The sequence below is a fragment of the Pteropus medius genome, unplaced genomic scaffold, assembly GCF_902729225.1.
Source record: "Pteropus medius unplaced genomic scaffold, Ma_sr-lr_union100, whole genome shotgun sequence".
Classification (NCBI taxonomy): domain Eukaryota; kingdom Metazoa; phylum Chordata; class Mammalia; order Chiroptera; family Pteropodidae; genus Pteropus; species Pteropus medius.
In genome coordinates, this window is record NW_024349798.1 from 4,324,455 (window position 1) to 4,349,726 (window position 25,272).

The window sequence follows — 25,272 nt, forward strand, 5'->3', positions numbered from 1 at the left end:
ATAGCCTGGCCCTGAGGGTGGGTGTTCTGAGATCAGCTACCCTGGGGGCATTAACAGACCAGGGTGGGGGCCAAGGTCTGGGAAAGAGGGGGCCCACCCAGGAGAGGGGCCCAGCTTACCCTTCCACCTGCAGCTAGAGATTTGGGACCTCCCTTATAAGGCAAAGGGAGGAAAAGGATCAGTACTTGGGGCACTGCACTCAGCTGATATGTCCCTTTGAACTCTGGCCTGTCACAGCCAGCCAGGGCAGAGGCTGTCCCATCCCCTCAACAGATGGGAATGCTGAGGTTCAGGGAGGCCAGGCCGCCTTCCTCACTCCACTTTTGCGACCTCAGAGTCTGAAGAGTGAAGAAGAAAGGCAGCCGGGGATCTCCCTACTCTGGCAGGGAGATGGCACAGGGCCTCTGGCTTTCCAAGGGAAGAAATATCAGTCCAGTGTAACCAGCAATCCCAGTACCCACTTGCTGCTGGGCATGGCCAATGGCATGACCCAGCCTGATGCCAGGGCTACAGGGCAATTTGGAGGCACAAGACCCTGGAGCTACCAGTGCTATTAGCCTTGTCCTGAGCCCTGGCCATCCTTCCCCTTCCTCGACAAGAAGGAAAAGCTGGCTCTGCCCTGTCTCGGGTGGCCCCACAGGCTACAGGAGTGGGCTCTATGCCTTTAGGGCATGGGAGCTGTTAAAATCAGGGTCGCCACACTTTGCCAGGCCTGGGCCGACAGGGTACCTCAGGGAGAGAAAGAGCCCTACCATCTTGGCTCTCAAATGCAGTCCCCTCACTGGCATCGGCAGCTGGGCACCACTGGGCCCCTTAGCGGAGACCGCTGCCAAGCCATAAAGAACGAGGTGTTCCGGGAAAAGGACGTGAGCTGCATTTTCCAGCTGCCTTTCACTCAGCAGCACCCCCGCCTCACGTGGCCCACCCCATGGAAGCTCCACCGCCTTGGCCAGCTCGAGATGCAGGCTCTCAGTACACAGGGCCAGGCCCAGTGTGCCTGAGCCCTGATGCTGCTCACCCCAGACAATGGCAGGAGAAACAGGATGTTTTAATTCCAGAATGCACATCGGGCTGGGCTCACTGGGTTCTCGCTGTTGGCGCGGGCCACCACACAGTGTTCCAGAAAAGAAAACGTGCATCTCCATCCAAAATGGCTTCTTCACTGGAAACCAAACCTCAGCCAGGGTCTCCCTCTGGGGCTAGGGTTTCCACACTCCCTACCCATGTGGTACAGGGGCAGCTGGGAGGAGTTCCGGATGGGATCACATCTGGCAGCACTGCCCATCCCAGCCAGTTGTAATAGAGGTAGACCCAGGGCACGGCCTATGGAGAGAAAAGGAGACCCCAATAGGAAGCCTACAAGATGACACTCTGGCCTCTGGCCTCCGGGGCAGCAGGGTCGGGGAGCCGGAACTACATGATGAGCCAGCAGAGAATCAGGTAGGAGAAACAGTCTGGTGGGCACCACGTGCACCTTCTCTAAAAGCACCTGCACCAGTTAGTTCTCCCAGTGAAATCACAAAGATGTGCCATTTGTGCGACAGTTGAGGTGGCAGCAGGGCCAACGTGCTATGGGGGCGGTGAGCGGCTTGCATGCTCACAGGCTGCAAGGGTGCCATGTCAAGAACAAGCTGCACTTGAGAGCTCACAGTGCTCTGTTCACACCTCATAACTTCACTGTGTTACATATTTTGATGCACTTGAATGCATCAAAAACACAAACGCTTAACACTGAGATAAAAACACAAAAGGAATGTCTCAGGCATGATCAATCCAGACAGCCGTGTGACCCTGTGTTGAAGGCACCTCTGAGATCAGACCAGATGGCTGGCTTCTGGACGTGGGGTCTCCCTGACTGGGTGCTAAGGGGTGCATAGGAGTCTGCCTGCTCAGACTGTGCTTCTCCTGTCTGCTTCGGTGTTTGGTCTCAACAATAGTCACTGGCACGTGTGCCCTGGCCTGGGGCATTTCTCCTCAGGCTTTCCTGTCCTGTCTGCTCTGCAGCACAGCGGGTCTTAGGGACCCATCTCTCCTGGTGACCAGTACTTGGGGACAAGGTGATGAGCTCTGAGAACATGATGGGGGAGGGCCACCTTGGCACCATACACCATCACCTCTGAAACCCCACACCCATAAAGCACATCCACTCATGGTACCCACTTCATAGGTGAGGAAACTGAAGCTCAGAGAAGCTGAGTGACTTGACCAAGGTCATAAAGAAAGTATAAGACTGGGATGTGAACCTGTCTGACCCAGTGCCTGAGTCCCCTACTCCTAGGTTCCCATACCTCCCTCCTTGAATCAGACAGGAAGTCAGCAGGAAGGACCAGAACAGAAACGGCAGAGAGAAGTGTGGAAGAGTTGGTGGGAAGAGTATGGCAGGAATGAGCAAGCACATGGGGCCTGAGTCTAGAGCCTATCCGGTCTCACTCAGGGATAGACACCCCCATTGCCACCTCTCTATGGTTTTACAAGCCAGGTTGCTGGTGCTGTACCCCAGGCCCCTGTATGCAGTTGCCAGGATATGCCCCAGAACGTGCTGATGAAATCACCTCTCTGCTGCAACTTGCCAGCCACGTGACTCTAGGAAATGACCCAATCTCCAGGAGTCTCAGTGTCCTGGTCCGTATAATGGGCCCAAAAGTGGTGCCACAGCCACGGCACTGTGTGAGGCACTCTGAGACTAAGAGCAGAAAGGGCCTAGCACGGAGCCTGGCACTTGGCAACCATGGAGGGAGAGGATGAGGCAGTGGTGGGGAGGGGGCCACCCCCCTAGGTATTTTCTTCCGAGATTTGTTCTTTTAATTCAGACACAATTCACATACTATGAAGTTCACCCTTCTAAAGCATACAATTCAGTGGCTTTTAGTATATTCTCGAGGTTGTGCAACCATCACCACTATCTAATTCCAGAACATTTCCATCACTCCAAACAAAAACTCCACGCTCCTTGGCCATCATCCCCCACCCCAGCTGTAGACAACACGGGCCTGCTTTCTGGATTTCTCTATGAATTTCCCCATTCTGGACATTTCATATCAGAAAAAGTCTTCTGATATGTGGCCTTTGTGTCTGGCTTCTTTCACTTAGCACCAAGTTTGTAAGCATCAAGTTTGTAAGACTCATCCATAATTGTAGCATGTGTCAGTACTCCATTCCTTTTTACGGCTGAGTAATATTCCACTGTAACAGACTGCATTCTGTTTATCTATTCATCTGCTGATGGATACTTGCGTTGTTTCCACATTTGGCTACCATAAATAATGCTGTTATGAATGTTTGTATACAAGTTTTTGTGTGGACATATATTTCATTTCTCTTAGGTAGAAACCTGGAAACGGAATTGCTGAATCCTGTTTAATCATCTGAGGAATTTCCAGACTGTTTTCCAAAGGGCGGATTCCGGGTTCAACATCAGCAATAGAGGAGGGTTCCAATTTCTCCACATCCTCACCAGCACCCATTGTTGTCTATCTTTTTGGTGATCACCATACCAGTGGACATGAAATGGTATCTCGTTGTGGTTTGATTTGCATTTCCCTGAAAGCTGGCCATTAAGCATCTTTTCATGTGCTGATTGGCCATATCTTTTTTGAAGCTATATCTGTTCATATCCTTTGCCCATTTTTTAATTGGATCATTTGTCTTTTTAGCAGAGTCATGAGAGTATTTTATATATTCTGGCTACAAGTTCCTCATCAGATAGATGATTTGCACATGTTCTCCACTCTGCAGTCCCTGTGTGGAGGACCACGTACAGAAGGCTTATGTACCTTCCTGTCCACAGTTCTGGCAAATTTGCATTCCATGTCTCATCAGGAAACTAACATTACATGCGCATTTTTAGTCTGAATTCTCAAGTGCCAGCTTTGTGCGCAGCTCGAGGAACCTGAAAGTGAGACCAGCTGAATGTGCTGGATGCCCAAGTCCTCCCAGTACCCACTATCTTCAAGTAGCAGCCAGTTTCTTTCTAGAAAATGCCAAGCACACCACTTTCTTCCTGGACCATTCAATGCTGTCCCCACCTGCTCTCTCAATAAAGGCCCCACCTCTTATCCCTCCATCTGAGACTCTGCCAGGCTGTCCCCTCTATCTGGGAAACTCTCCCCAGCCCTTGGATGACTCCTGTGCAAACACTGAATCTTGGTTTCAATGTCACTTACAGTGGGGGTCCTTCTGGGCAGCCCCTCCAAAATGGCCCCTGCCCCATCATCTGTGTCTTTGGTTTAACATCAGCTTCCCAGTGATAACCAAGCCTCAGAAAGGTAAGCCTTGAAGACCCCAAGCACAGGACCAGCACACAGCAGTCAGGCCTCCAAATGCCGAGGGCTCACAGAAGGGAGGGCCTCTCTGTGGCAGGCCCAGCCCTTAAGGTAACAATGCATGTGGCACCTGCAGTCTAGCACATTATGCACACACCAGGCCCAGGCCAAGCCCAGGGGTCTGTGCCTCCCCTAATATCCTCCCCACTCTCCTGTCATTTAGGGGCACAGGTAAGGAAGAGCAAGGCCCTGACTACTCTCAGCCAACAGAAGACCTTAAGGCCCCCAATATTTTTATCAGCGAACCAAGTCGCTATTGAGTCCCTGTTCCAAGCCTAGACCCAGACCCAACACATGCATGAGACAGTACATAAACCCAGTATGGGCCCCTGGCCAAAATTAGCAGTACACAACACCTGAGATGTGGTCAGCCAAAATCACCCTCACCTGAAACTAACTGATCTACAGACCACACCTGGAGAAGCACTTTAAGAACCAAGAACTTTCTGCGGTGACAAACATTCTATCTCTGTGCTGTCCTGTGCAACACGGTAGCCACTGGCCACAAGTGGCTCTGGAACACTTGAAATATGACTTGCCCCACAATGTAGCTATGGACCCAATTGTCAATCTACAAGAAACACAGAGGGCAGAGGGACACATTGGATGACACCATGGAGGTGATACAGAAATGCAACCCTATCCCAAGTACTGTTAAAGCTGGTTTCTTCAACAAATTTCATGAGGAAAAAAAAAGAGATGAAGGGGAAGCCTATATACCAACAGAGATTTAAAAGACACCAATTAATTGTATTGTGTGGACCTTATTTGAATCCTAATTCAAACTACCTAAAAAAAAAATCCCGAGACAACCAAAAATTTGAACGCACTGGACATGTAATGAGATCAGGGTGTTGTAGGTACGATCATGGTGTTGCCATACACTCCAAAGTGCTTATAGATCAAAGAATAAGATGCTGGAATTTGGTTCAAAAATGGGTGGGGGTAGAGGGGCAGGACAAGCAACAGGGTGGTAGGTCTGTGAGGTTCACACTATTCTGCTTATTTCTGTGTATGTTCAAATTCTCCATAATAAAGTTTTTAAAAAATCACAATTTTCAGGCTGCCAACTCCCTGCAGCATCAGTTAACCCAAGAAAGAGTGGGGTCTGGGAACCTGGAATCCTCCCACAGACCAGCTTCCCTCCCAGGTCTAGATATGGCTGTCTTGTCCCACCTCAGGCTGGCCAAAGAGTCTCAGATGGAGGGGTGGTTGCAAGACACTGATGACAGAGGTACCAGGCCCAAGCCCCTCAGAGGAAACTGCTAGATCCCCTACACATGCACACCCTCACCCAGAAGGCTCCCTAGCTTCTCCAAACTCAGCCCTTCTCCCTTGGAGAAGATTCACCTATTTCCCTCTCCCTGAGAAGGGGATATGCAGGGTTAATAGGCAGAATGGCCCAGGTAGCCCATAGAGTACAGATGGGGGACCAGTGAGGGCCTTACCATCTGCACCCAAGGGCCCAGTTTCTCCTAGGTCTTCGCCCCCAGCTTTCTGGAAATTTCAAAAGTAGCTCTGAGGTATAAAGAAGAGCATGGAGTCTCCTCTACTTGCTATCCACTTGCCTCCCAGGGTCTCGATGCACACTCAGAGGGGCCAACAACCCTGGCAATCCTGCCAGCTCAAGCTAGGCCAGGCTGCCAGATCTCAGGACTTCCAAAACCCAGGAACAGAGCCTAAGAGGACACATGCAAGGTAATAGGCTCGGGCTCCATCACTGTCTCCAAGAGCTGCCTAAGCCCTGCTGAAGGCCTCAGACCCACTGGCATTGTTTATTCCCTGGACAGCTTCTGGAAGCCACCTGAGACTAACCAGCAAGAGCTAGGCCTGAATCCCAGCGGCTCCCAGCCCACCAAGGACAGAGGTAACTTTACCCATAGCATCAAGAAACAAGGGGTGGGGTGTGTCTAACATAATTATAGCAGTGCTAGTGGCAAACAGGAGGCTCATCTCCAGAGACAACAGAGATGGCAAATGCTTCAAGGAGCAAGACAATAGGCCCAGAGGGGTCTGCATGGCTCCTGGCTGACCCTGGAGAATCTGCTTTTCTCCCAACCCCAAGTTCACCCAGCAAAGTCCCAAGAATATTCAGAGCACTCAGGAGAAGCACCCACCCCTACCTCACCCCACCCCCAACATCCAAACTCATCTGAACATTGACCACTGGGCCCCTAATTAAAAGAGGCTACATGCTGGAGTCACTCAGGGAACAATGTTACAAAACTGAATGCCAGGGCTCACCTCCAGATTTAACAGTCTGGCCAAGGAGAGATGGAGTTCTGCCTTAGATGCCTGGAAGTGCCCAAGAAATCCAAATGGGTTCATAAGGATGTGGATTAGGAAGCCCTGAGCCTGCCCCCAGTCCCAGAGACAACTGTCTGCAAATCTCAGCCCCCAGCACTTTTCTCATTCCAACTCTGGGGTCCTGGGCACCTCACAGACAAAAATCAGTTCTACCATGTACAACCCGCTGCTACTTGGTACTTGTGCTTGGACAAGTTACATCACCTGCATTTCGGCTTTCTCATCTGTAAAATGGGGATCTTCACCATACCTCCACCTCAGAGTCACAGAGAGAGTTAAGCATGTTGACCACAACCAGAGCTAGGCACAGTACCTCACTCAAGGCAAGCTCTCCATAAAGGATCTTATTACTACTTCCAAAATTCAAACCTGACAACAGCTCTTCAGCGTTTTAAACCCCTCTGTGGCAACCCCGTTCACTCACTGTTCCCAGGATAACATCAGAGCCCTAGACAGGACACCTGAAACCCTTCAGGACCCCTGCATACCTCCCATTGTGCCCCAAATCCCTCATATATCCCCTGCAGCTGCTACTCTTGGGGTGTTCCCTACATCTACGCATGACCAAGGCTAGCCTCCAGGTCGTTGTACACATGATTCCCTTCTCCCTTCCCCTGGACGCACCTTCCTGCCGCTCCTTAAGTTTCAGACCAATTCTTAAACATCCATCAAACCCTTATCCAGTCACCTCTACCGGGAAGCCTTTCCTGCCATCCCACACAGCTCACCTCCTGGCTTCTTTCACCCGGGCTCCCATGTGCAGGGGATCATCAAGCCAGGCTGCATCCTATTAGTCTCTAATTAGAGCTTAAATGTTTGCAGTCTCCCTTCAAAGACCGCCCTACCCCGCCCCCGCACGCTGCCACAGGCTCCCTATCAGCTCACGTTTGCAGAGCCCCACCGAGTGGGATGTCTCTGCTTTTACAGAAACCGGGATTGTTGTTTCCCTCTGTCCATGCTAGGCGGGCTGACAGCCGGCCGCGGTCTCAAGTTTTCCTTATTTAGTCGGGCGGACCTCACTACGCTGGAGCTTCGCCCTGGGAGAGGCCTGGCCGGCACTCCGTTTCCCCTTCTAGAGGCCTGGGACGCGCCCACGCCCTGTGAGGCCCGCCAGGCCGGCGTACTGCCCGGTGGGGCCTCTCCCACGAGGGTGCAGACGCGGTGAGGCTTCCCCACGCCCTGCGCCCGGCCAGGCCCCCACAGCCCCTCAGTCCGTCCACCCGCCTGGCGCCATGGCAACCGCCCGGCCCCCGTCGCCCATCGGCGGGATACTCACAGTGCGGTGGCGTCTGCGGGGATGCGCAGCGCGGGCCCGAGCGTCCGCAATCCGCGGCCAGAGCAGTTGACGCGGCAGGCGGCGCCGGGCGCTGGACCGCAGAGGCAAGGGGGTGCACAGGGCCCGCAGCCGCGCCCGGGTATCCCCGCCAGCGCCCCGAGCCACAGGCCCAGGCCCAGGGCGAGCGCCAGGCGGGCGGGCGGCATCGTCAGGGCAGCGCGCGCATGGCCCCAGCCCGGAGCCCGCCCGGCGCCGGCGACTGCGGCTCAGGAGGGGCCCATGGACTGCATGGTGGGGCGCGGGGCGGGATTCAGGGGCGGCCGCGGCCTGTCTGCCTGTGCGACGCTCGCTCGGCGCTCGGGCCCGGCGGCGTTCTAGGTCCACGGCCGCCAGCTCGCGCGCTCTCGCTGCAGTGCGGGCCGCCGCCGGCTCCTCCTCCTCCCCGCGCGGCGGGGCGGGGCGGGACGGGGCGGGACGTCCTCAGGTTCCGCCCCCTACGCCACAGAGTCGGGGGGAGGTGGCGTTCTCAGGCTCCGCCTGCGCCACCGTGTCGGGCGCGGCAAGGGAAGGGCACCAGGGCTGTGGTGTCTAGAGGCTCTGTCCCTCGCTCTCTAATGTGGCTGCTGCGCGGGGCGGGCGCGATGGGCGGGGCGTCCTGAGACGCTCTTCCATGCTCCGGTTGCTCGCGTTCGCCTCAGTTCCCCGCGGCGTCCGAACCTCCCAGTCCTCCGTAGTCACCACAGTCACAGCCCTGAAAACACCAGCACTAGTAACCACCGCGGCTGGAGATCTCTGGGCGCCTGCTACGCGCGCTCATCCACTCCCAGCACCTCTGTGCGCCTGGCGTACAATAGTAGTCGCTCAAAAAATACACATCGCGTCCTCTCAGGGAGTTCCGCTGGAGCGCGGGCGAGGTGTGACTGCTAGTCCCTCTGTCACGGGGATGAAGTCCACGGTGGGCCTCACCTGGGCCAGTGAAGCGCAGCATCTGGCAGCCGCCTGCATGCAGGCAGAGGACAGGAGTGCTCTCGGCTCGCCCGGCGCCGCGTCCTCCGGCTCCGCCCGCCGCTTGCTCATTCTTGCCTGCCGCGGCCTCGAAGTACTCCGTGCTTGGCTCTGCAGAGAGAGCTTTTGTTTCTCTGTATTTGCAAGATTTAGTTAGAAAACTAACATGCCCGTGGTTAAGAATCCGCGCCAAACAACGTGATGAACTCCAAAAACATGCTAGAAGCCCCACACAAGACTACATAGTACTATTTATAGGAATTGTCCAAAGCAGGCAAATCTATAAAGACAGGAAGTAGATTAGTGGCTCCACGAGTGAGGAGGATGGGGAGTGGGGTTTCTTTTTGGAATGATGATGCTTTGGAATTAGTGGTAATGGTTGCACAGCCTTGTAAATATACTTTTTAAAAAAATCACTGAATTATGCTCTTAAAAAGGTGGATTTTATGATATGTGAATTATATCTCAACTTTTAAAATAACGAAGAAATAATAAAATTGTTCCATCATGGGGTTCAGGGAGGACTAGTGGTGAGAGCTTCTTGAGAGATAGGAGAGAGAGAAACCCACAGCCTTCATTTCCCCATTTATTCATTCATTGCCTAATTCCATTGAGTTTTCACAACTCTAAGATGTGGGTACTATTATTATTCCCTTTATTAAATGAAGTAACTAAGGTACAGAAAGGCTAAGAAATTAGCCAGGTCACACAGCAGGTAAAAGCCAGTACTTGGATTATATTCCAAACCCAAGCTTTTAAAATCAGTCAATGACAAAATAATAAGATTCAAAGACTCAAGATGAGGCAAGATACACCCGTAAGAAAAAGGGGTTCAAAATGAGGAAAAGATTAATCAAGTCTAAATAATTGTTTGAAGGTGGCTGTAGAGTAACTGCAATTGTTTGGAGAGGATTTTTGAAATAGAAAATACATATGTTTAAAGAAAAAAATTAATTATCTGGATATGAAATTTTAGACTATTTCAACAAACTCTTGGTGAAAAGAGAAAATAAATTTTCCAAAGATCTTGTTTGATTCAGGAATAGGAACATTGGAGAAATGCTTAATTCTTGATAAAATATAGATGTTAAGGTTTTTATTAACAGTTAATGATACCTATTCTCATAAAATAAAAGGGGAAACTACGAGGATGGGGAGAAACGAGAAAACCTGATTGGCCCAGGAAATGATTTAAAAAGGAAACAATGGACCAGCATATTAATCAGAATACACAAAATAAGACCAAGCACATGGGTGATCATAATAAATGTAAATGAGTTAAATTCTCCTGTTAACAAGAATTCTTATAATATGAAAACAAACTAAATCCAGGTAAATGCTGTTTACAAGGATACCACTAAGACAACCCAGAAATCTGAAACTAAGGAGATAGAAAAATGAAGACATAAAGGTGGGGTGGCAGTATTAATTTAAAAAAAAATAGAACTTTAAACAAAAGATAATAAATGAGAATAGAGCCCCCCACTTTTTGCACTAATTAAAGGTACAATCCATGTAAATATATAATGAACTGTGTGTTCTCAAGAAAGGAACATCAACATTCAAAGCTAAACTGTTAGAAATTCACAAAATCATTGTGGGAGATTTTATTACACCTTTCTTTGAATCTTAAAAATGAAGCAATTTTTTAAAAGTCAGTAAAGGTATAGAGGATTTGAACAGCACAGTCAAATTCCTTATTATGTTACAATATGTTGGCATGATCAGGGGAAATGATTAGGCAAGTAAGTGGCCTTAAACAGCACCGCCCCCTAGAGGTGCTCTGGGTCCATTCACTAGCTCACCGCATCGCATCTTGAATTCTGCTCACGACGGAGGCTCCTCCAAGCTCCCCCTAACCCTGGGATTCCCACCTGAGTAGCTGCCTGAAGAGCGGTCTGCAGGAGATTTGGGGACAAGGCTGGATATCCTGACAATCCAGGTAATTGAAAGGTAAATATGAAAGTGATGGATATCTTCATTATATTGACTAGTGATGGTTTCATGGGTGTAAACATATGTCAAAACTTACCAATTGTACACTTCGAATATGCGCATATATTGGATGTCAATCAAACCTCAATGAAACTGTTTTTTTTTTCAGTGAATGTATAATCAACATTACCATTGAACTAAACATCTGAAATTTCATGAATAAAACAGTTTTTCACTGTTGGCACCAGAAAAAAACTGTTTCTTAAATATCTAACCACTTAAAGTGACAAAAGGCAGGTCAGTGGTAGCTAGAGACTAGAGATTGGGGGAGGGAGTTACTGCAAAGGGACAAGAGGGAATTTGGGGGTGGTAAAATGTTTTCTATCATTAGTATGGTGATGTTTAAATGATTGTATATTTGTCCAAACTCGCCAAATTGTATAGTTAAAATTGATAAATTATTGTACATAAATGATGCCTCAATAAAGCTAACTTTTAAAAATCTCACCTTCTAGAAATTGAAATACCCTCTTTTAAATAACTCTTGGGCCAAAAAAATCAAAATTAAAATCAGATTTTGTAGAAATGAATAGTAATGAGCATACTTTTTACTAAACTTGTGGGAGGCAAAGTCATACACGAAGAGAAATTGATAATATCACTTTTTATTATTAAGCATAAAAAAATCAAACTACTATATAAACTATGTCAACATTCTAGATAAACAACAAAAAATAAACCAAAAAAAAGTAGAAGAAAATTAGAAAACTAAATTAGTTATTTTAAAAGAAAGAATAGAATTGATTCATAACATCAAGAGCTATTTTTAAAATATAAGGCTATTGAGATTTAAAAAAAAAAAAACCTGCTGGCAAGTGTGACTGAAAGAGAGAGATAAAAATAAAACACAGAAGTAAAAGTTAAAAATTGCAAGAGAAAATTACGTGCAACTGTCTAACTTTGGAAATTTAGTTAAGATAATTATATATTAGAACAATATAAACTATAAAAATTGGCTCAAGGAGAAATAAAAGACCCAAACAGACCAATAATAAAGGAAGGACTTGAAAACGTATCAGAACCATGCCAGAAAAAACATACTTAATCCAGATCTTCTTCTGGGAAAATCCTATCAAATGTGGAAAGATCAAATAATTGTGATCTTATACTTAGAGAACAAGGGTTACATCTCGATGTATTTTATATATATTTATGCATAAATATGGAATATATTTAGTAGCCTAATTTGGATACCTTAAACAAAGTGGTCAAAAATAGCACAGAAAAAGAAATCTATAGTCCAGTGATTTTTATGTCTGCTTTAGCCATGGAATCTTTGTTTCAAACAAAATCCCCAACTAGAAATTCGAATGGCACTGCATAAGCTGAATAATAGATCCCAAAGATATCTGGGTCCTAATCCCCAGAACCTGTGAATTTCACCTTATATGGCAAAAGGACCCTTATAGGTGTGATTAAATTAAAGATCTTAAGATAGGGGGGTGACCAGGCAGGCCCTAGATGTAATCACAAGTGTCCTTATAAAAGGGAGATTTGACAGCAGAAAAATAGATGACCAGGGAATTATGGAAATGGAAATTGGAGAGGTGCAGCCATGAGCCAAGGAAAACTGGAAGGTACCAGAAGCTAAAGAGGCAAGGACTCTCTCCTGAGACCCCCAGAAGGACCCAGCTTTCCTGATATCTTGACTTCAGGCCCATAAGACTCATTTCACACTTCTGGCCTCCCAAGTGTAGAATAATAAATTTGGGTTGTTTTATGCTACTATTTATGGAAATTTGTCACAGCAGCAATACGAAACTGATATAGTGCCATTACCCAATCTAACAGTGGTTACCCCTGAAGGATAAGATCTGAGGAGTACGAGAACTTTTATTCTCGCCTTTACCTTTTATGTAGTTGATATGCCAGCAAAAATCATACATTATTTTTATAATTAAGAAAAAGAAGAGACAATGCAATTGAAGCACTTGGCCCACTCCAGAGTCAGTCAGTGCTCAAACTTTAGTGATTGTCATGGCTACCCAGGGGTCTATTTTATTCCTTTACAACGATGCCCCCCTGCCATGAGGCCAGGCATGGCATTCAGAGGCTTCCTGGAGAGCCTGGGCCATAAGGCAACTGGGGATGTTCTGCTCTGTGCAAGCCCAGAGGTCTCATCCACACAGAGCCTCGGTGCAGAGTCTGGATCACAGCCAGTCCTCCTCCTGATTCCCCAATCTGCAGCTGGCACATTTTGTGTCCTGAGACTTCCAAGAGTAAGGATCTGAGCTGCTGTAGGGAGTGATGGCAGAGGGTGGACCTGCACTCACACCTGCAAGGAAATTGCCCTCTACTCTAGCTCTCCACAGAATGGTCCTTTCCCTGTTCAGGAACAGATAGACAGCTGTACTTTACCACCTGCCCAGCAGGGCCTCAGTGCGACAGAGGTGATTGGGCTGTACTTGGGCATTGAGGGTGGTGGAGAACATACCTCTGACACCCGCTGCTTTCTGGAGTGACTTGGTTCTTTTCTCTTTGGATAAGTTGAATATAGTGTTGCTGCAGTTCCTCTCTGAAGTCTCCATGGCAACATTCACACAGATTTCATAGAACATAAGGTGTTTGAGCTAGAAGGAATCTTGGAGATCAGCTCCTTCTGCCCCCTCATTTCGGAGTGGGGATCAGGCCCAGAGAGGGGACACCACATGCCAAGGGTCACACAGCAAGCCAGGGACCTAGTTGGAGTTCTCTGCTTTTTGGCACCATTCCCAGCTAGGGTCCCCTGCTCTGATATGGCAGGCAGCTAAATTCTATAGAACTGACTTTGGGGGCTCTATCACATCCCCCTTGCTTAAGGACCACTGAAGTCCAGCCTAGTTCTGTCCTGCTCAGTCACAGAGCTCTTTATTCAGGACTTCTTGAGGTCAGGAGCAGACAGGATGGGCACTGTCCTCAGGACGCTCACAGGCTGGTACAGAGGCAGTGCAGCCCCCCAGGGAACCACTGGACAACAAATACGAGTGTCCACAGAGCAAGAAGTGGGGGTAGGAGGAGCCAGAGAAGACTACCTCAAAGAGGGGGCTCCAAGCAGAGCCTGGAAGATCGATGAGGACTCTCATTCCTTCCCAAACCTGCCTGGCTTGAGGACCATGCCCTGTGGGTGAGCAAAATGTGGGGGTAAAGGTGGAGGGCTTGGAAAATGGGACACCAGAGAGAGACTGCCTCAGGCTATAGGATTGTCGTGTCTGGGAACTCATGGCACACATCACTCCAGGGCAAGTGGGTCAGACACCCAGAAGTGCAAGTCAGAGGGCAGAGTGCCAGAACTGGAGGCCCTAGTCATGAAGGGACCAGCAATTAGTGCTGTCAGAAGGTACTAGGGGTGAGAGTCGAGGAGTGAGCCCTCAAGTTGGCTGGGGTTTCTCCATCCCTTTGTTGGACATGGACACATGAAGGCCATCCCTTGGCCAGCCCTATGCCAGCAGAGTTTAGGTCTGAAGGCATCCCTCCCCAGGGGGACACTGTCCGTACTCCCTACTTCTTGCTCAGCCCCATGACTCACCGCAACTCCATGCCCTGCCTCAGGGACCTGCCATGGACTGCGATGGGTCTTCTCCTTAGGTCTGAAGATCCTGAGATTCTAAGCATTCCCGGATCTGGCCAAAGCCTCCCTTCTGACTTTTCCCACCAAACGGGTTCCTTTCCTTCACCTGACTGACAGCCTGTTCTAATTACCTATTGCTGTGTAATGAACATCCCCCAAATGCTCATCAATTTGCATTTGGGGCAGGGCTCAGCTGGATGGTATACCTCTGCTGTGCATGGAATCTGCTAAGACTAGAGCATCCACCACCAGGATGCCTTCTTTACTCATATGGCTGGCAAATAGGTTCTTCTGCTCTACCCATGGACTTTTCCACGAGGCTGCTTGGGCTTTTGTAGCGTGGCAGCTGTGGTTCTAAGAATGAGTGTTCTAGGAGATAGGAAGGGGGAGCTGCCAGTCTGTTAAGTTCTGGGTCCACAAGTGGACACAGAATCCCTTCTACTATTAAAGCAATCAGCTTCTGCTGAGACCCAAGGGCTGGGGACATAGACCCTCCCCCCTGATTGGGAGGAGTAGCAAAGAATTTGCCATCTCTAATCAACTTTAGCATTCCACTGTTTCTGTCCCATGGGCACTGACACTTCTTTGCCTCACCCCCAGGCCTGCAGATTTCGTCTCTCCTGAAGGTCCTCTCTATCTTTATTACCTCCACCTGGGTTACTGTAACCCCCTTCAAACTTATCTCCCTGTCCACAGACTGCATCATCCATCCCCTTTCTGCCACTCTCCAGTATTCCTGTAGCAGTGTCCTCTCTCTGCTCAGAAACCATGCATGGCTCCCTACTTCTTCCTGAACAATTTCTAAGCTCCTAGGCAAAACATTCATATTCACCGTACAATCTAGTCCCTTCATATATTACCAATTGTATTACCTTCCATTTCCTCCAAGCAATTGGCCTCTTTGGCACACTTTGGCCTCTTCTGCTCAAAGAGCCCACCTACTGGCACTCTGAACCTGTACATACTTATTCCCTCCACCTGGCAAGTTTCTGTATCCCCTGTCCTGTTGGACTCAACCTTCAAAGCTCAGTGAAAATACCCCTCCTCCACAAAGCCTTGCTCTTACTACTTGATCATACTAGTCTTGTAGTCATTACACGTTGAGGTTCATTCTGCCTTAAATCCTCGTTAGCAATGACATGTCCTAAAGTGGGGCTCTTGTTTCTAACTCATATTTCTTTCACCAATTTAATGACTGTTTATTGAGGCCCAGAGCTAGCTGCCAGGGATATGACAGTGACCAAGACAAGAGACTTCCTGTGCCCAGAGAGCTTACATTCCAGAGGGTGAAACAGATGGCAACGAGAGGAACCAAGAAACATAATGATCGAGGATTAGGAGAACTGCTAGAAGGCAAGAGAGGCAAGAGAGGTGCCATGATGCCGGGGTGCAGAACTCCCACTTTTCAAGAGAAACCAAAGACCTGGAGCTTTACATATACTCTAGTAATTTTAAAGGTCGCAAAGCCAAGCCTTTCTCTTCTGCTGCTCTCAGTTCCCTCCTCTTCTGGCCTCCCACTCTCCCTGGCATGTCTGCCTTCTCTCCCTGGTCATCCCATCAGCACTAGCTTCCCCCTCCCCCGACTCAGGCTGCCTTACCTGCAGCTCCCACCCTTAGGGTACCCAAACTCTGCCGTGGCTCCATGCCCTCCTGGGGATGCTCTGAGCAGTGGCTGGCAGGAGTAGGAAGTGCACGGCCTAGGACCCCGGGGCCAGTGGCATTGGCTAGCTGAGACCCTGGGCCAGCTACCCTGAAGTTGGGCCCCACTACCCTCACATCTGGTCATTGGCCAGGAGGAAGTGGGGGGCCAGAGGAGCAAGACAGAAAACTAGGCCAAGGGTTTCTGAGAGGGCTTCCTCAGGTTCGTCCCCAGCTATAACAGGGCCCTGAGGGATGGGTCTCCTAGGGACCCATGGACTTACACTTCCATAGGACAGTTTATGCTCTCTAGAGCCAGAGTTCTCAGGTACAAATCCTGGCTCTGCCACTTCTTAGCCTGGTGACCTTGAACAGTTGTCTTCCCTTCTCTGGACCTCTACTTCCCCATCTGAACATTGGGGATCATACTACCTCACAGGACAGTTTTGAAAATGACATGTGCCTGGCACATGATGGCATTCAGTGAAGGGTAGCTTTCCACAGCCTCTCCTGTGCAAGTCCCTGCCAGTCTCTTTCGAGAAATAACTCTGCTAGGAAACATCCCTTTATCTGTGTTTTTCCAGACCTTGGACCCTGAGAGGTAGCTTCTGCCCAGTATAATTATTGGGGGCTCTGGGTGCTGCCAGCTGAGAAGACTCAGGCCTCTGAAGGACCCAGGGTCCCACGGTGATAGCTGTCACATCTCAGGGGGAACAGCAAGGACATCCCTCCAGCTCCCAGAGGAGTATGGAGCAGAGACTGATTCCATGGGCACTGCCCTTCTGTCTGCACCCATTGCCCCCAAGCGCTGGGCGAGGGGCATCTTGGTTCACCACTCCCAGGATTCCATGGTTGCCTCAGCCTCATTCTCTAAACAGAGTACCTTTGGTGGGGGTCCTGGATCAGAGCTCAGGTAAAGAGGAGATGTCAGGCCCTGGAAAGGGGTCTGTCAGGTACAAGTCTGGGTTTTTGACAATCAGCACTTCGCCTGCTTGGGATCAGAACCTAGCACTTGAAGTCCAAGGGCTAGCCCCTTAAGGGCGGACGGTCTGCTGCTGGCTGTGACACTGACTTTCCTTTTTCCGAGGATCCGTGGCTTCAGCCCAGGAGGCGAAAGCTGCGGTGAAGAGCCCCTGCCAGCTCAGCTCTGATGCTCAGCGGTGCCCACTAAGTCCTTCCTCTGATAACCAGCTGTCAGTTGAGCCCCAGGCCCTTTGTTTGCCAAGCCCGAGTGTTGGAGCTTCCGGGACCTGTCTGCCTTGGAGAAGAGGGAAGCCCGCAGCAGGCCAGGTGGCATCGCTGGCTGAGAAGGGACAGAATTCCAGGATGCCCACCCTGTGCAGGCCCTCTGTCTCAGCGTCCTCTACCTCAGAGCATTCCCCCTGTCCCAGGCCAGGAGGTGCTAATGGGGCGGGGGAGTTATTGGCCAAAAGGCAGCACGGGGCAGAGAAACGACAGTATCTCGGTACTCCTTCACCCAAGGCCCACCGCCTCATACCCCGGCCCAGGCCTGGAGGTGACCACGAAGCTGCTCCCAAACAGCAAAAGTATAGCGACGGGTGCACTCAGGGCTATGCTGGCGATGTCCTGACCCCGCCCCCGGGAGGCCGACTCATTTGCATGGCCCCGCCCCAGAGAGGCCATTGGCGGCGGCGGCGGGAGGCCCCGGCTCAGTGGCTGCGGAGCTGTGGGGCGGCGGGGGCGGGGCTGCGGGGAGCCAGGCGCCCGGGATGCCGCCGCCGCTGCCACCGTGGGACGGGTTCGGGTCAGGGTCAGGCTCCGAGGGCGCGGGGAGCAGGGAGGCCTGGGGCGCGGTGGCTGCAGCTGGAGCGCACTGAGCGCCCGCCCGCCATGTCCAGGAAGAAGACCCTCAAGAGCAAGGGGGCCAGCGCTCCTGCTGCCTCCGCGATTCCCGCCTCCAACGAGCCCCGGCCGGCTCGCCCCGGGACTGCGCGCCCTGGCCCCCAGGTGCCGCCCAACGGGCTCCTGCAGCCCGGCCGGCCATCGCTAGGAGGCGGCGGCGACTTCTACGATGTCGCCTTCAAGGTGAGCGGGGCACCCCCCCCACCACCACCACATGCGAGAGCAGCAGGTGGCATCCGACGGGGGCCAATGGGGGAGGGGTCCGGGGCGAGGTTGCAGGGCCTTGCGGACCCTAGGCACCGAGATGGTTGGAGCGGTACACCGCAGCTGGTACCGCTGGCACGGTGCATCGCATACACACACACAGCTTTCAGACCTGGGTTTGGGATACTGCTGGCAAGGCATGTCCACTACACCACCCCCAGCTGGCAGGGTTCGACAAGGAGTCCGGTGGAAATCACAGCCAGGTGTCCTCTCCCCGTTCCCTAATATCTCTGACCCTGATGGAGACCTAGTCTCATCATTTCCCATATGTTACTTCCCTCACTCCCAGAGTCTATGGGTCTCCTCATTTTTAGGGGTCAGGGAGACAAAGAAGAGGTTTGCCAGTTGGGTGGGGAGCACTGGTGCCTCCTCCAGGCCTAGGCAGACGCTTGTGAATTGTGGGGGGGTTGGCAGGACCATCTTTGGGTTTGGGAGCCTTTGGCAGCAGTCTGGGGGAGGGGTAGAAGAGGGGAAGGCCTGACTGCCCCTCCCTGCCCACAGAACTGGCTTGGATCCCTTGTCATGCCAAGATTTGACCCTCTTATGGCAAATTCTTCGTGGGTCTGGCTGGGATTGGAAGAAGCCCTCTGGTACAGAGGCCCCCACAAGCCTCCCAGGAGGTCCCCAGCCACCAACTCCCAGGCTCTGTTCCCCACCGAGTGAGCCCCAGATGCTCCCCTTTCAGATCAAGCATGGTGCTGAGGGCCTGGGGGTGGGCATTAGGTAGGGCTCTGGATGGAGGTAACTGCCCCCGCTCCTGACTGATTGAGATGGGTCTCAGTTTAAAAGAGAGCGGACGGAACCTTGTAGAGGTGGAAGTGGGAAGTGCAGGCAGGCTGGGATCATAGCTGCTATGTCTCTCCCAGGCGTTATTGAACCTGTGGGCTTGTGATACCTCCCTCCCCTCTTGCCTCTCACCTACAGCCCCTCTCTGACCAGGCCAGCTCAGGAAAGACCAGACACACCAGTGGGTGGGTCAGCACCCTGATCCCCTCTGCCCCTAACACCTCTGGCCCTCCTGCTCACCCCAGGTTATGCTGGTGGGGGACTCCGGTGTGGGGAAGACCTGCTTGCTTGTGCGCTTCAAGGATGGGGCTTTCCTGGCGGGGACCTTTATCTCCACTGTGGGCATCGACTTCCGGGTGAGCATGAAGGTTGATACCCTGGACCCACAATACCAGCTCACTGAGTTTTCATAGCACCCCTGGCAACTGGTTCTCCATTATCCCGTGAAACCAACAGGCTCATGATGTGGAACTCCTGGCTGGACCACCTGTCTCCCAGGGTTAGTGTGGTGGAAGTGGGATGCCTTAACCCCCAAGCTGCCTGCCACCTGACACCTCAAGGGTTCTGGAGATAGGTGGTGGCTGCATCTGACCAAAGCAGAGATGGTACTCCTGTGCCGGGGACCAGCACGACCCTGGGGCTGTATTCTGTGCCTTGGGGTAGGTTGTCACTGGTGTAGGTTGTCACCAGTTATCACTGGCTGTCAGAGAAAACTTAAGGCTCGTGTCCACTTGGGAGGTCAGCATCACTGCCCCACTGCATAGGGGTCCCTGAGGTGCCAGGCTGGCTGCCCAGCACCTACCAATCAGGTGGTTGTGGCACTCGAGCACACATACTTCATTCCACAGCTGGGAAAAGGTGCTACCTAGAGACTGGGGGCTTTTTTTTTTTGTGGCGGGGGGGGGAAGGTCCATGCCCTTAGGTGAAAAGGCACATGAGAAATGCTCCCGCCCAGCTGCTCTCCCCTGCCAGATTCCTGTTACCATCCCCCAGCTGGAGGCTGTGTTCTGGGGTTCTTCTGGGGGAATGTCCCTGGACTCTTGGTTTCCAAACCCCTCTAGCACCTCAAGCAGCAGGAAATGATGAGGCCCAGCCTCAGGCCTGCAGGGCTCCAACATCAGAGCCTCCACCTCTGCCTACCAATCTGAATTCTATGTACCAGTGCTGAGGTGCTGGTGAGGTACTGGTGTATTCTCTGCAAATCCCAAATTTGCATTTTTCTCACCTTTTAATTAGACCCACTTGGCAGGAGGCTGCTGAGAGAGAGGCCCATTAAGAGACAGGAAAGGGGGGCTCCCTCTGGCCTGGGAGTCATTCTATAGCCTGTTTGGGGGGCCAAGGTCCTTCAAGTCCTCTAGGATGAAGTAAGGGTTGAAGTGACAGAAGGGGGCAGTCTAGACCCAGGACAGTTGGTCCTTTGCGTGTTCTGGCTCTGCCTACCCCCTTCTCACCTCCCTCTTGGCTCTGGGGCAGGTGGTGAGGGAGGTGAGGCCAGTTGGTTCACACCCCTGTCCAGGGCGTTGGGGAAGGCGGGGTGTCCTCCCCAGCCTGGCAGATGGCTATGCTTGGTTCCCCAGAGACCCAGAAGCACCCTGACAGCAGAAGCTTGGGGAAGAGGGAAGCAGTGACTTTCCAGCCATGCCCCCACCCCCACCCAACAGATGGGAACCAGGGTTGGGCTGCTCCCCCCAGGGCTGGCAAGAGAGCACGGCCAGGCAGCAAACACGTAGTGAGCACTCGCTATGAACCAGGCAGAATTCTGCACTCTGGTGGCTACACTGGGCACTGTCCTCAGGGAACTGCTGTGCCTGAAGGGAGAGCGACGTTTAAATTAGAACAAATGCTTTTAGCCCTCACTCTGGGCCAGGCATGGTTCTCAGTGCTTTGCACATTGTAGCCCATAAAGTCATTTGAGCAGCCATGTGGACACCCTAGTTATGTCCATTCATGGATGGGGAAACTGAGGCACAGCGTAACGGCCTGTGGTCATAAGGTGTGTGACTTCAAATGTGCAAACGGCTCTAAGTAAAAGGAGCAGCATGTGCAGAGCTGTGGGAGGTACCAGTGGCCGATAGGGGGACTGGGGTCTGCACTCTGTTAAGAGCGCAGGAGAGCTGTGTAGGGTGAGGCTGAATTGGTGGGCACCAGGAAGAGGAGGGGGGCTGGGGAGGGCTGGAGTGAAGGAGAGAGGCTAAGCAGCTGGGTTTGGGAGGTGCTGGGGGAAGAGGGAGGGTCAGAGCAACAGGATTCGGTGATGAGTGGGTGGCAGCAAGGGGCTTTGAGAGCAGTGGAGCTGGTGGGGCAGTGTGGTAGGCCTTCAGGGTAGGCCGAGGAAGAACAGCCTTGCCCAGAATTAGACACCTCTGGCCATGGAGGGCAGCAACCTGCAAGTCCATTAGTACAGCTATTGAGCAAGAGAGGGACCTCTGTGCATGGTTCATCAGGAGGGGCTCACCAGAGGCATGGGAGAGAACCAGGTGGACCCCAGGTCTTGGGTTCAAGAGGAAGCCTTATTTGGGGGTAGAGGAAGGCAAGGTGGTCAGATGAGCATCCAGGATATGGGCTTAGGGGGCAGAGCCTGGCCAGCTGAGGGGCACACAGGATAAGAATGAATTCAGGGCGTGCCAGGGGCTCCCCAATTTCAGGTTCAGTCCTGGCCTGGCACTGCCTAACTCTCCCCCTCTCCCCACCTGGGAGCCCCCTGCCAGAGGGAGGCACAGGCCCCACATTGAAGCTGACTGGTTGTGTTTCAGAACAAAGTTCTGGACGTGGATGGCATGAAGGTGAAGTTGCAGGTGAGGCAACTGGGAGATGGTGAGTTGAGGGCAGGGGACACCTGGGAGGTACTGGGCAGCCCTGACCACTGGCCTGTACCCATCACTACAGATCTGGGACACAGCTGGCCAGGAGCGGTTCCGCAGTGTTACCCACGCCTACTATCGAGATGCTCATGGTGAGCTCGTGGGCACAGGGTCCCAGCCCCAGGTGGTTGGGGCTATGCTCTGTGGGTGCCTGTTCCCTAGGCTTCTGCTTGTGATATGTGAGGTTGTGGGTGACGGGGAGCCACCAAAGGCCCTGGAGACGTCCTCACTGGCCTTCTGACCCTAGCACTGCTGCTGCTCTATGATGTCACCAACAAGGCCTCCTTTGACAACATCCAGGTCAGTGGCTTCCTTTTAGGTGGGGAGAATGGGCAATGATTGGGCCTGACCCCATCCCCAACCTCCCTCAGGCACAGATGGCTTCTGGGTCCCAGAGGGTTCTGAGGACCCTACTGACAGTGGGGAGGGGAAAAGGCCCCTCTGGCCTCCTGGTGGCCCCAGTTGAGTATGAGCTGAAGGTGGCCTGGGTGACCTTCCAACTTCATCAACTCAACACCTTGGATAAAGTACCTGTCAGGGATGTTTCGGCATGGCACATGGTGAGCAGTTTCTGGACCCCTCCTGTTAGCCAGAGTCCAGCAGGCACTGTGTGGGACATGGCCTGGAGGGGCAAGGGATGCAGGGAGCACCAGCCTCCATTCTGGTCTCAGCTCTTCCCCAATAGGCCTGGCTGACGGAAATCCAGGAGTATGCCCAGCACGACGTGGTGCTTATGCTGCTAGGGAACAAGGTGGGCATCCCTACTTGTCCTCTTCAGCCTGGCTCTGAAGGCAGGTTAGCCCCAGGCCAGCTCTCACCAAGATCCCTGTACCAGGTGGACTCTACCCAGGAGCGTGTGGTGAAGAGGGAGGATGGGGAGAAGCTGGCCAAGGTGAGTTGGGGCAAGGTGGGTGGCCAGGGGGTGCCCCTCTGGGGCCGTAGAGCCTGGGCTGTCCCCATGAGGCTGCCACCCTGCTGGCAGCAGCTGTTTGCAGGAATATGGGCTACCTTTCATGGAGACCAGTGCCAAGACAGGCCTCAACGTGGACTTAGCCTTCACAGCCATAGCAAAGTAAGTTCTGGCAGTCACCCCCCAGACCCAGGGTCTGAATCCCCTTGTTGGGGACACAGGCCACTCTGTTCCATGGTCACCTCTGCCCCACAGGGAGTTGAAGCAGCGTTCTATGAAGGCCCCCAGCGAGCCCCGCTTCCAGCTGCACGACTATGTCAAGAGGGAGGGCCGTGTGTCCTCCTGCTGCAGACCCTGAACCTGGATGAGAACAGCCACCAGGCATTCTGCTGGGAGGCCCAGGTTCAGCCCAGCCACTGAAAGGCTGATCTACAGGTCCCTCTGACTTGTCACCCAGCGGTCAATCCCAAGGTGTCTGTTTGCAGAACTCACAGGCTGAGCCTTGCCCTTCCCTTGTCCTGGAGGCAATCTATAGCTTTAGTCCTCACAATGAGCTGTAGGGAGCCAGTGGGACTGCATCCCTCCCTTCACCTGCTGTTGCCTGGGGGACTTCTGTACAGGAAGGGGAATCCCTGCAATGTAGTCTGCATAGGGTGCCTGGTCCCCTGCTTACTGTGGCGTTCTGCTGCCCCCTCCTGGAATGCTCAGCTTTAAGACTAGGCAGCAGTGATGGTACAGTACAGTACCTAACCCTAGAAAGTCATGTCTTCAGCTGCACATGCTGCCCAAGCAGGGAATGGCAGGAGCAGAAGGCTTCACCAAGAATCATATGTGTTTGTGCCAACTAGGACTGTGTGCTCCTAACCTACCCACCAGGAGGCTCTGGTGCAATCAACAGGGTCTTCCTCATGTTCCCTTGGAGGATGCCAAGATTGTGGCTTTGTAATACAGGGAATGGCATATGGTAAATCACAGAAATGTCAGGGAAACTAGAATTGCCAGCCGTCACCTGCTGACCAGGGTACCACCTCGGCAGGCCATCGTACTGGGAATGGCTTGCCTACAGCTGAGGCCCGCGCTTGGCAAAGTCAAGCGGAGGAGGTTGGTAGTGTACTCCATCTTGTATTAAAATATTCAAGTCTTTTGATTGAGAGCCTTTGTTCTTAGTCCTGGTGAATAAAGCTGTTTTTCCGGAGTGCCTGTCTCATCCATTGAAATTGCCTTTTAGAGCTCTCAACAAACCCCAGACTTCACCACTAAGAGGGTGGCACTCCCTCATAACCAAGATGGCAAAGGAAGCACAGCAGGGCTGCCTAAAATGCCAACAAAGGGGCACTCAGTGGCCAGTTAACCCTGTTAGCGAGGAATTAAGAGTTTATGACCTACCATAAGGCAAAGGCACACACAAAAAAATCTTTTAGCCTTACAGGCAAAAATGGAGGTGATCTCAGCAGGTGGGAAGTATGAACTTCTATTTTCATGACTCTACCCCTTCCCAAGGCTGCCCAGGGATGAGCCAGTCCTCCCAAGGAGGACTCTGGTACAAATGGCGTGTGAAAATAAAGACTCTTGCACTCCAATCAACTCATACCACCTTTGCTTTATTGCTAAGCACTTCAGATAGATATGGACACTACTCCCACCTTACCGCCAGGTCCCTGGACTGATTGATGTTGATTTATATTCGAGGTTTCCAGCTAGGTCACCAACAGCCCTGAAAGGCAGACAATGCCAAAATGTAGACAGAAGCCCACTCTTCCCATCGATTTTTCACTCCCCAGACCCTCCCATCAATGGAGCGCACCGTAAAGCCTCAGTCTTGCCATGTAATCAGACTGCATATGCAGTTTTCATACGAGGTGTCAGAAATTAAAGCAATTCATCACAGGCTCGGAGCGGAATCGGGGAAACCAGGCCCGACCCAGCCTTACCTGTAGGGAGCTCTAAGTCTGGAGGTCCGGACTTCCCCGCCAGAACTGGTGTTGGAGGACAAGAAACGTGTACAACATTGAAGATCAAGGTAGAACTCGGATTGAGGATAGACCCCGGGGCTAGGTCGGCCTATAGGTTTGGGTGACCCTCTCAGCTCCACTAGGCAGCCAGCTCCTCTCCCGGCGTGGTGCACGGAGTTCACCGGCACAAAACCTCCTACCTCGATCTCGAACCCGAAAGAGTGGTGAAACCGGAGGCTCAAGCTTTTATAGTAATTGTTCCAACTCTGCGATTGGACAATCCCAGCGAAAGTACCTTACGTACCCCCTCACCCGCCACTGATACGCTCCGCTCTTTACTCTCTTTGTTTTCACCAATCGCGCCATGGTATTTCTTTTGGGGGGGCAGTTCTTCCTTTTGCTGCGGCTAACCGTGAGCGACGGATGCACACAGCCAATCAGACTTCGATCTGTAACATAGAGTGATTCTGAAGCCGCCAATCCCGCCCTGTGACATCGGGGCAACCGGAAGTTGTAGTTTCTGAAGAATTTAGCGTGAGGCTACTG

At 52.0% G+C, this 25,272-nt stretch overlaps 2 protein-coding genes, 1 long non-coding RNA gene and 1 other non-coding gene across 13 annotated transcripts in view; 1 reads left to right on the forward strand and 3 right to left on the reverse strand.

The window, feature by feature from the left end:
• The window catches only part of PKD1 (polycystin 1, transient receptor potential channel interacting), a 44,084-nt gene extending 35,760 nt beyond the window's left edge, over positions 1–8,324 (reverse strand). The window contains exon 1 of the mRNA XM_039884977.1: positions 7,906–8,324. Within this exon, the coding sequence (XP_039740911.1) occupies positions 7,906–8,111 (206 nt within the window). The 5' untranslated portion in view covers positions 8,112–8,324. The remainder of the gene's footprint in view (positions 1–7,905) is intronic.
• A 9,454-nt stretch (positions 8,325–17,778) lies between these two features.
• RAB26 (RAB26, member RAS oncogene family) lies at positions 17,779–23,969 on the forward strand. 10 transcript variants are annotated; one of them, XM_039884999.1, is made up of 11 exons: positions 17,779–17,861; positions 17,950–18,136; positions 19,249–19,359; positions 21,757–21,798; positions 21,890–21,956; positions 22,112–22,164; positions 22,236–22,424; positions 22,550–22,615; positions 22,700–22,756; positions 22,850–22,936; positions 23,030–23,969. In XM_039884999.1, exons 1-11 carry the CDS (start codon positions 17,821–17,823, stop codon positions 23,192–23,194), a joined length of 1,065 nt encoding a protein of 354 aa, XP_039740933.1. In that variant the 5' UTR covers positions 17,779–17,820; the 3' UTR covers positions 23,195–23,969. The 10 variants fall into 10 exon arrangements, 9 of the variants coding, with proteins under 9 accessions (XP_039740933.1, XP_039740934.1, XP_039740931.1 ...); XM_039885000.1 differs by having other exon boundaries at positions 22,860–22,936; XM_039884997.1 differs by having other exon boundaries at positions 22,700–22,936.
• Positions 23,970–24,354: 385 nt separating this feature from the next.
• Positions 24,355–24,960, reverse strand: LOC120620268 (uncharacterized). Its single transcript, XR_005657791.1, has 2 exons — positions 24,706–24,960; positions 24,355–24,488 (listed from the first exon to the last, which is right to left on the reverse strand). It is a non-coding gene; the product is annotated as an uncharacterized LOC120620268 (long non-coding RNA).
• On the reverse strand, positions 24,583–24,665 carry LOC120620707 (small nucleolar RNA SNORD60). The gene has a single exon (XR_005657961.1). It is a non-coding gene; the product is annotated as a small nucleolar RNA SNORD60 (small nucleolar RNA).
• Positions 24,961–25,272: the final 312 nt, after the last annotated feature.